At 42.3% G+C, this 9538-nt stretch overlaps 1 protein-coding gene across 1 annotated transcript; it reads right to left on the bottom strand.

Annotated features, from left to right (window-relative positions):
* Positions 1 to 1988: 1988 nt before the first annotated feature.
* On the bottom strand, positions 1989 to 8323 carry LOC103703588 (putative protein phosphatase 2C 4). Its single transcript, XM_026803127.4, has 4 exons — positions 6505 to 8323; positions 6296 to 6409; positions 4715 to 4979; positions 1989 to 4620 (listed from the first exon to the last, which is right to left on the bottom strand). Exons 1-4 carry the CDS (start codon positions 8170 to 8172, stop codon positions 4505 to 4507), a joined length of 2163 nt encoding a protein of 720 aa, XP_026658928.4. The 5' UTR covers positions 8173 to 8323; the 3' UTR covers positions 1989 to 4504.
* Between the last annotated feature and the right edge of the window lie 1215 nt (positions 8324 to 9538).

Genomic DNA, 9538 nt, shown 5'->3' with positions numbered 1-9538 from the left:
AGGACTCGTACACCAAGTTGTCTCTCCCTGATAACAGATCAACAAACAGTGCAGTTCTTAGAACGAGCACACAACTACCGTATTCATATACACTTCCATACATGATTATAAAGATCGCTGAAGATTTATGAATGCACTTGTTGGTTACACCTACACTCCTGAGGATTGTATCATGGAATCCAGCCTACAGAACTGATTTGTTTCTAATCGAAGATATCAGCCAAGGACCTTAATTTCAAGACAGAATCTGGAGATTGGGTTACCATTGGCCCTCCATGATCAAGGATTGCATCGACTATGCCCACCGGAGCAATGCCCGCCAGTAGATGAATTAATACCAAAGTCAGTAAGCAAGAAAGAGAGAGCTATTTGGGATAGACGGATCCTAAAAATGCTCCAGAACTCTTGCTTCATTTGATTCTTCTGGTGCCTCCTTAGTACCACTCGTCTCTCCCCTTACTTTAGGAAGTACTACCCTGCTGCCAACACCATCAACCTTGGGCAAAGCCAAAAATTTGATGAATAGAAGGAGATCAGGTATGCCAGCAGATATGTATTTATAACAGAAAAACCAAAAGCGGTGAGCTGACCCACCAATGTGCCCGGAATCCAATGAACCGATGGTTAACTATCTTTTTTTAGTGGTTGCCATACAGAGAGAAGTTCGCGCTTTCTCCTTAGAAGAGTTTCAAATTCTCATGTAGGTCTCTCTTCCAGTCGAATGAGCTATCTCTATCTGGCTTGGTCGTTTTCGTCTCTTGACTTTCTGTGGAGGAATTAGGCCTTCTACCGCTGCTTTTTCTTCCTCCTGTCTGACCGGTAAACAGTCTACAGCAGCTAATTCAACTATTCTTTTGTCTATTTGTTTATGAAATATTGGACGTTTTGATATTTGAGATCTATAGTAATATGGTTTCTTGATTGCACATAGAAAGTAAGCACTGCATCATTCTTATCTCTTTTTGTTTTCGGATGAATTGTTGGATGTATGATTATGATTACTAAGAAATAGGGGTGCAAGTGATTTGGATGGACCTATTTCTGATATAGAACTAATCGGAAATTAATTCAATTTAAGCTGAACTGAAGTTATTTGAATTGAAAAACACCACCTATTTCAAATATATGCTGGATTTAAATCATTAAATTTGCAATCCAAACCTGAACCAACCTCAAAACCAACCCAAAGCCAATATACCGTCTACTTAAAACCTTCCTTAAATAAAAAAAAGTATATTTTTTGCATAATAAAGTATGTCCATAATTTGTAATTTTTAGTATAAATATATGTTGATTATTATTCGAATCTTGTCTAGAATATTTTTGATAATATCTATTTGGCTATTATTATATTGAACAAATATATTTCTGATATTACTTAATTTATATTCATTAATCATGGTCTTTGTTTAGGTTACTTTTGGCCCAATTTGACCTGAAAATTTAATGAATTGATAAAAATAATATTAAATCCGATCTAATCCAACATGAAGAGATTTGGATTATGTTTGGTTTATTTTTTGACACAATTCAAATATGAATTAAATTCGGATCAATTTTATCGCTGATCCAACCAGACACACTTGAAGCCTATGAAGGAATGAGGATTGTGATTATGATTGTTGATAGGAGACCAAAATAGCATGGATAGTTAAATATATGTTTCTCAAATAAGGTGGATGTTTAGATAGATAGCCAAGTGCGCAACTTCATTAACTCATAAGTCAATTGGAAATTCAGAAAGAATAAGATACGATTCTTGAAATGGAGGAGCAAAGTTCCTTTTAACTTTCTCTTTTCAGAAAAAAAAGTAGTTTATTTCAGGAATGGAATGCACCTGATGACTACAAGAACTGCTCTCGCCATTTGCTGCTAGATGAATGAGTCTGTTGATATTCATTGATCCATAGAGTTTCCAATGTGAAAACCTAAGTCAAAGCTCAGAATTTCGATCCCTTGGATCGTCGTCGTCTTCTTCTTTTTGTTTGAGAAGTTTTTGCCTTATTGTCATCCATGCTCCCCACATGCTGCATGCGGTTCCCTACGCGGTATCATGGACCACATCCATGTGAACATGACGGTAGGAACTTGGCAGCTAGCAGTTAAGACCTTAACCACTTTATCAAAGGTCTATTAGTTTCATTTTTAATAGCAAGAAATTTTTCTAGGATGCCACACCTTTTTTTATATCTAATTTCCCAAGAAACTTTAGGTAACTATGCCTTTTTTTTCCCCTTTGGTAAGAGCATCTGGTCATTATATTTAATGGCACAGTTGGCTGGAGTAGCTGCAACTCTGCAAACAGGAACCTAATCCTTAATTTTCTTCCTAACCACCCTTTCTTTCCGCGTTGTATAGGAGCACAGAGGTCAGACCTCATCCTATGATATCCAAATAGATCCAAATTCCAAAGTAGTAGTTGTTAGTGCTAGATTAAGCAGGGCATGGCATTGGCCAATACATCAGTAGAGATGCAATATGCCTGAATTTGATTGCAAGATTCCAACATGGATATATGAATCCATTTGGATAGACAGAGACTACACAGCTATTCTGAAGTAATAGATATCAAATATTTTAAGTGGACATCAGCTCTATTAATTTTATTTCTCCAAGCTCATCATCTGAAAAACAGTAAATTAGATAGCTGTATGCCAAGAATGGGCTCATGGATGTGGAAATGGATCACGATCATCGAACAATTATGCGCAAAGTTGTAGGAATGATGTCGGTAATGCAGCAAGAGGGTGGTAGAGAAGCCATATGGTAAGAAGTTTTGGGTGATATTTAGCCTACTTCAGATCTTGCTGATGGGGTGGAAAGGAAAGAGCACAAGAGCGTATTCAAGTATTTCAATAACAGGCATGATGATGATCAGTCATGAGGTAGCTCTGGTAGTCTGCTTCAAAGTTTTCCGTGACATTCGCAGGATACCATGCAGCAGAGATGTGCAGGGAAGTGATAAAAAGTGATAAAGACCAGCAACAAATTCTGCACTCCAGAATGGCAGTCATCCTCCATATGCTGAAGGCTTTCCATGGATTGGTCGGAGTCAAAAAGATTGCGGTCAACTTTAGAGATGAAGCAACCAAAAGCAACATAATGGTAGTTCAGTGCCAACTTGCTTCTTGATTCCTGTCCCATAAAAGATGATATATAGGCCACTGGGAGGACTTCAACATCAAGAAAGCTGTCCATCACCATGTCACCATAACCACTGAAGATAAAGGAGCTAGAGTTTAATGCTGCATGGAAGCTGGCATGATGACAGTTTTTGAAGAAAAATGGCAAATGGCAACTTGCAATAGGCCAGAACAGTTTTGCTCGCGGCGTCAGCAGTGAGGCGCATGCTTGCAAGAGTTATTTGATTGTGTACATTAGCCTTCCATTGACCCAGCAAGCAGCTGATTGCAGATTCTCCATCCAAAGAGGAAAGCAGCAAAAGCCAGGTGCGACGCAGGCACTGTAGGGTGACAAGCACCAAGCTTCAGTGAGATAACAATGATAGATCCATCAAACAACATAAAAAACATTGAAATATGAAAAGCAAATGAGAGTAACCATAAAACAGGACTAGTTCAAAACAAGATCACAAGTTGGAATGATGACTATTTCTGTTTCATAAACCAGCTATTATTACCTTTAGAAGGATCACCAGCTTTTCCATTGAACTGGTTTCTGATGAATCCCATGAACTTCCTGGTGCAGCTTATTAAGGCTTAAAGACTGCGGTCATTGCATACTGTATTTCCAGCAATATTTACTGTAACAAATATAAGTAAAATCCTTGCTCCTTAAAACCTATAGTTTCATACTAAGACTCATGTGCTGTTGGTATGCAAGTTTGTCTGTCTTCAAGCATCTATCTCAATATGCTTAATTCGTTTGCTTTTGTTTTCAGACAAATGCAACTTATTTCAGTTGCAGACTAGCAAATATTAGACCAACAGCAGCAGCAAAGACACAAGCTGTTGAGGGTCAAAGACAGACCGCCTATTGAAAAGTTGCCAAAAAATTTAACAGTTCTATAATCAATTCTCATCCAATCAATACCCCATTTCTGTGAAGGAGATATGATGTGGGCATGCCATTCTAACAATACTTGGGCAAGATGTCTCAGGGAGGGAAAAGAAGAAAAAAAAGAAAAAGCAAATCTCATTGCATTCAATGTAACAGTTATGCTGAATGAAACAATTGGCAAGAAATTAGAAGAAAAAAATTGATAGAGACATGAGGGCATGGAAATAAACAGTGAGGAGAAATGAGACAATTGCGTCTCGCTTTTAATTTGAATAATGCAACTCCTAGGGAGGACCAATTATTTAGAAGAGCCCATGTTTCCCTTCTACGACAGCTAAATTCATTTTGGAGAACCTTTTGTTCCTTTACAGTCTGCACCACCTCCCAACACATGGGCAGTGTGTCTCTCCCAGAGCTCAGCTATTATGATACAATGGCGATGGGAAAAACAGAAAAAAGCCCAAACTCTCTAGCATATCCTTATTTACACCCAAGATCTCCATATTCTTCCTTCCAAAGAGATAACTATGATGGAAACATCATCATGATATTGCCGTCGAACTCCTTGAGGTATTTCAAGCAATTCATGGAAGTCCAACCCTGCGATCATGCAATCAGAAATGCAAAAGGATTTGATTAAGCATTTTCTTCCTCTTTCATTGGCCATAAATACTTCTGGATATTTTGGTCTTACCAGCTTTCCTCGCTGCACGAAAAAGGACTTCTTCAACAAGGTGTTGTGCAGGATCCCCCTCAGGGGTTGTTGCTATGAACATCTCAACTTCAGCGACCGCCTCCTCATTAGTGAAGTATTGGTAAAGTCCGTCAGATGAAAGAATCAAAAATCTGTCTTTTGGACTAAGTCTGTGGTGAAAGAGGTGTGGACTGCATGATATGTATGGGGAGGTCCCAATGTAATCAACTCTGAACATCTCCAAGAGCGCATTGTTCCATTTTTGCTGCCGAAGACAAGCAGAATGTTATACAGTCTAACAAGACCTTAAATGTGAAATATTAATTTCTAGAACCAGTAAAAATTAGAAGAATATTGATCGATTGTTGTCAAGAATTAACTTGCTAAAATCTTAATTTTAGAGCGAATGGATCGAGTATTCCATTATATAAAGCTGTTCATCCTGTCTACATCGCGGATAAGGTTTAGATTTGAAACATGGCCAGAAAAACTCTGAAAAAGTTGGGGTCAGCAAAATTATGTTGGAAAATATTGCTGGGTTACATTCTATGCTATTTTAAGCATCATGCAGGATTTATAATTAGTGCACAAGATGCATAATGACCAGGATTCTTATTATTAGCATTATAACTGGGCATTCTGGACATGATCACTTCAGCAATTCAAGTTAATGGAAGGGAACTAGAGGATTTGTTCTTCATCCAGAAGTAGGGTTAGAATCTAGAATTTGTATCAGTCAAAATCAGTTCCACACTAAAATACCTCATTAAATAAAACTGTTCTGAGTCAGCTGAAGATATTGATTTTGGTACCATTGGTAGTTTTCTTCCTGTCATTCTCAGAATAGCATTTCTTTTTTATTTATTTTTCCTGGTTGCTTTGACATGCTCCTTGTGTAATTCCACAACATGAAGACTGCATAGTTATTGTCAACCAATTTTTTCGGCCTTGAACCTTACCCTAGCAATCCAGATGTATTCTTGGACTAGTTCCTTACAGATCTCAATGGCCAGCCTTTTCAGACAAATTTCAGGATCACCTGCTCATCCGAAAGCTGGATAGCTGTAAGCTCAATTGCCAGTCGGCTGAATGGCATGATCTGAAAATCTTAGAGCCACGGTTCTTTGCAACCATATGGTCACAAAATTATTAACATCCAGTACTTCATCCAAAATATAAAAAAAGAGCCCATTAATCTGTATGGTCATATGGATGGTTTGCTACAAATCAATACCACCAAAGAGAAACATATACACTCATCAATACTACCAAACAGAAACATATACAAACATCAATGAGTATACCTTCATATATATATATATATATATATATATATATATATATATATATATATATATATCGAGCACCACTATATCTGTATAACCACAAGCTCTTGTGTTAAAGAAAACTGTATATCCAAAGGTAAATTTATGATCCCATATATCAATGGGACAAATAGTTGTGTGCACTTATGTTGCTCTATCATTAATGTAGTGTTAACATTTGTTTCCAACGTAAATAATAAAGCTGAATTGTAGATTACAAGAAGAACAGTTCAAACAAGATAAATTTTAGCAATACCTGCTTCAGGAAACCAGCACCGAAAGCTCTTGTCACCTTCAACGAACCCTTCACACGATCATTCGCAATAGCAGAAGGATCATCGGGATGTTCTCTTTTAATCCTGCGCACTTCCTGAATCACAACCAACAATATCACATACCACACAAATGAGAGCAGGATCCTACATGAAAAGAGAAAATATACAGAAACCAGAAGACTAGTGGTACCTCTGCGACACATGTGCTGTGATCCCAAGTTAGCTGCAGCGCAGCCAAACTTGGCACCCCATCCATCTGATCACCACCATCATATGCTACAACGTCGCGCAACATCTCGTCCTTCGTCTTTCCCACTGAATTCCACATATCAGGCTCCACCTTCCGTGCTAGAACTGCACGGCTATCTCCCACATTCATCAAATATACATCCTCTCCCTTCATCAGCATCACCAAGACACATGAGCCCATCAGCGCTAGCTCGGGGTTCTCCGAGACCATCTTGTCGGCAATGTCCAAATAGGCATCCTCTGTTTTCCTCAGAGCCTGAGACAGAGCCTTCAGCACTTCCCTGTGGTTCGCAGCGCCTCTCGAGCTCGACTGGCTCAATTGCTCTTTCAGTTTTCGATCAAGCTCCAATCGTTCTTTATCCCATTCACCCTTCCACCTTCTGTGGTTCTCCTCCCATTTGCCGGCAACCCCCTTACACCACCTCCTTTTTCCTTCTTTGCAGCAACCATCAACCCCTGGCTCAGAGGCAGTGACTGTTATATCGGATTCCCCGATGGATTCATCACAAGGCACTGAAGCGTCGCACCTGTCTTCCCAAAGTAGGCCCTTGAGCTCTTGGTGCACGGCTGAGTAGAGATTTGAGAGGAGGTAATCGGTGGCGTCAGGGCCATTGAAGCCGTCATAGATCCCGACAAAGACCCAGCCGTGCTCCTCCGAGATGACAACATGGACACGGTCCTCCCCTGCTTTCCCCTGCGCCCACTGGAGATTGCTGCTCGGGGCTTCGGAGAAATCGGAGTCCTCGCTGCCCTCCACACTCATTTGATCAGTGCTGCTGCTTGGATGGGTCGTCAAGCCGCCAATGCCACTGCTTGGGTTTGCAGTCGAGGCGCCGCTGCTTGGATTAGTAGTCTCGGCGGCTTTGGAATCATCGGATTCTTGGGACTTCTTGATGGCGGACGACTTGGCTCGAAGCTTCGAGGCAGCGGAGATGGTGCGGGCGATGGCCTTCGCGGCTCCACGGAGGAGGGAGGAGGCGGTGCGGCGGGGCCGGAGCCGCCGCCGGCGGCGGAGGGCGAGGGACTGGGAAAGGTTGCGTTGGAAATGGCCGGAGGAAGAGGCGGACAGGGAGGAGGGGCGGTCGAGGGGGCCGGAGAAGACGCCGGCGGCGGCGCGGTCGGCGAGGGGCCCCGACACGAAGCCACGGTCGGCGGCGAGGGGGCCGGACATGAAGCCCCGTTCGGAGGCGAGGGGGCCGGACATGAATCCGTGGTCGGCGGCAAGGGGCCCGGAGAGGGGGCCTGAGAAGCGGGGGACGGGCTGGAGGGGAACGGAGGAGAAGGAGGTGGAGCTCTCGAAGGAGGCAGCGGAGGAGCAGGTGAGCTCGGAGGGGAGGAGGAGGAGGGCAGTGGAGAGCGGGGTGGCGGGGTTGGCGCTGACGGCGGCGCCCGAGATGGAGCGGAAAGTGGTGGTCTCCTCGGAGTGGTGGACCTTGGAGGAACCGGAGCGTGCCAGAGGTAAGTCGGGGCGGACGTAGCAGAAGGAGTGGCCAAGGCTCTCATCGCCGGGTGCCTCCGACATCGCCACGGCGGAGACGTGGAGGCGGCCACGGATGGCCGGGCCGTCGCCGGCGAGGCAAGGGGTCAGCTTCACGAAGCCGTTACCCATGGGGGGAGCGAGGAGAGAGAAGAGTCTGGATCGAGGAGGGCTAAAATGGGAAGAGCATGAGAGAATTTGGAGGAATTGGGGATTGCCGAATTGGAAATTGGGTGGGTGGAAGAGAGAGAAGTGGAGAAGAAGGGTGGAGCGTTGACTTTTTCGGGTGGGAGGTGGGGGTTTGAATGCGGGTGTCGCTTTATAGGCGTTGACCGGAGATGGGGTTGAGTAGCCCAGTAGATCGGGTTAAGATAACTAGAGAGAGAGAGCGCGCCAAATTAAGATTTAAAATAAAAAAAATAACGGAATTATTTATAATTTGTTGCAGAAGTCAAACCATCGGCGGGGTTCCAGAGCGCCCTCCCGGCGTCGGAGCAAGTTGACTGCCACGTGGCGATTGAGGAGAGCGTTGGGCGATTATCCACCCAAGGATCCCCAAGGCGGCAGGACCCCATCCGGCGGCTCGACGCCGAGTCCATTTCAGATGAGATCATGATTGCATTCCTGCCTTGCACGATTCTTTGTGTTTTGGCGGTTGAGCTGCAACCTCACATGAATTCACGTCCTTTCTTCTTGGGAGAGCAGTCTCAGCTATGCGCCTACCAAGGTTCTTTCTCATGATCGACTGACTATTTACAAGTCTGCAGATCTCTACAAGTCAACACAAGCCAATAATCTTCAATGCAAATCTAAAAGCACACTAATTAATAGCAAAATGGGCATTAGGACCCATAGTCATTAGGACACGGCATTAGGACCCATAGTCTCACTTGGCCATGGAAGTTAAATGAAGGCTCAACTCTTTGTTATTTGGCATATCACATGTTTCACATCCTTGATGCGTACTATGCCGTCCCTCTAATCAGAAAAGCATGTTGCCAAGGATCCAAACAATGGTCTCCGGCCAGATTAGTACACTTTGATGCCTAGACAGTGAAAATATTCTCAAGAATAGCTTCGAATATAAGTCTAATATGCCTTTAAGTGTTTGTTTAATTGGCAACCAGAATAAAAATTAGGATCATATTTATGTTTGATTCATGACTGGAATCGAAATTGGAATTCGAATAAAATTTAAATAATATGGACGAGTCAAAACTAAATTTTGAAAAATTACAATATTTTTATTTTTTTTAAGCTAGACTGAAAATAAGACTTTTTCTAACAAAACATGCTCTAAATATTTGTGTAGGTTTTTTTTTTTTAGCTTTAGATATTGGTTTTGACTTTATTTACTTTTAAAGTGTGAGTTAACATCTAATTCCAACAATTCTAGACAGCACCTGGATATCAGTTTCTTTTTTTTTTTTCCCCAAGATAACTGGCTTGAATATGTATTTAGCAGCCAATATTTCTACCTATTTCTTTGTTTCTTTCT

The sequence above is a fragment of the Phoenix dactylifera genome, chromosome 8 (assembly GCF_051530095.1).
Source record: "Phoenix dactylifera cultivar Ajwa chromosome 8, Ajwa_hap1_PhDact_Kaust_v1.1, whole genome shotgun sequence".
Lineage (NCBI taxonomy): Eukaryota > Viridiplantae > Streptophyta > Magnoliopsida > Arecales > Arecaceae > Phoenix > Phoenix dactylifera.
Note: the sequence above shows the minus strand (reverse complement) of the source record. Positions and strands in the feature narration are given on the sequence as shown.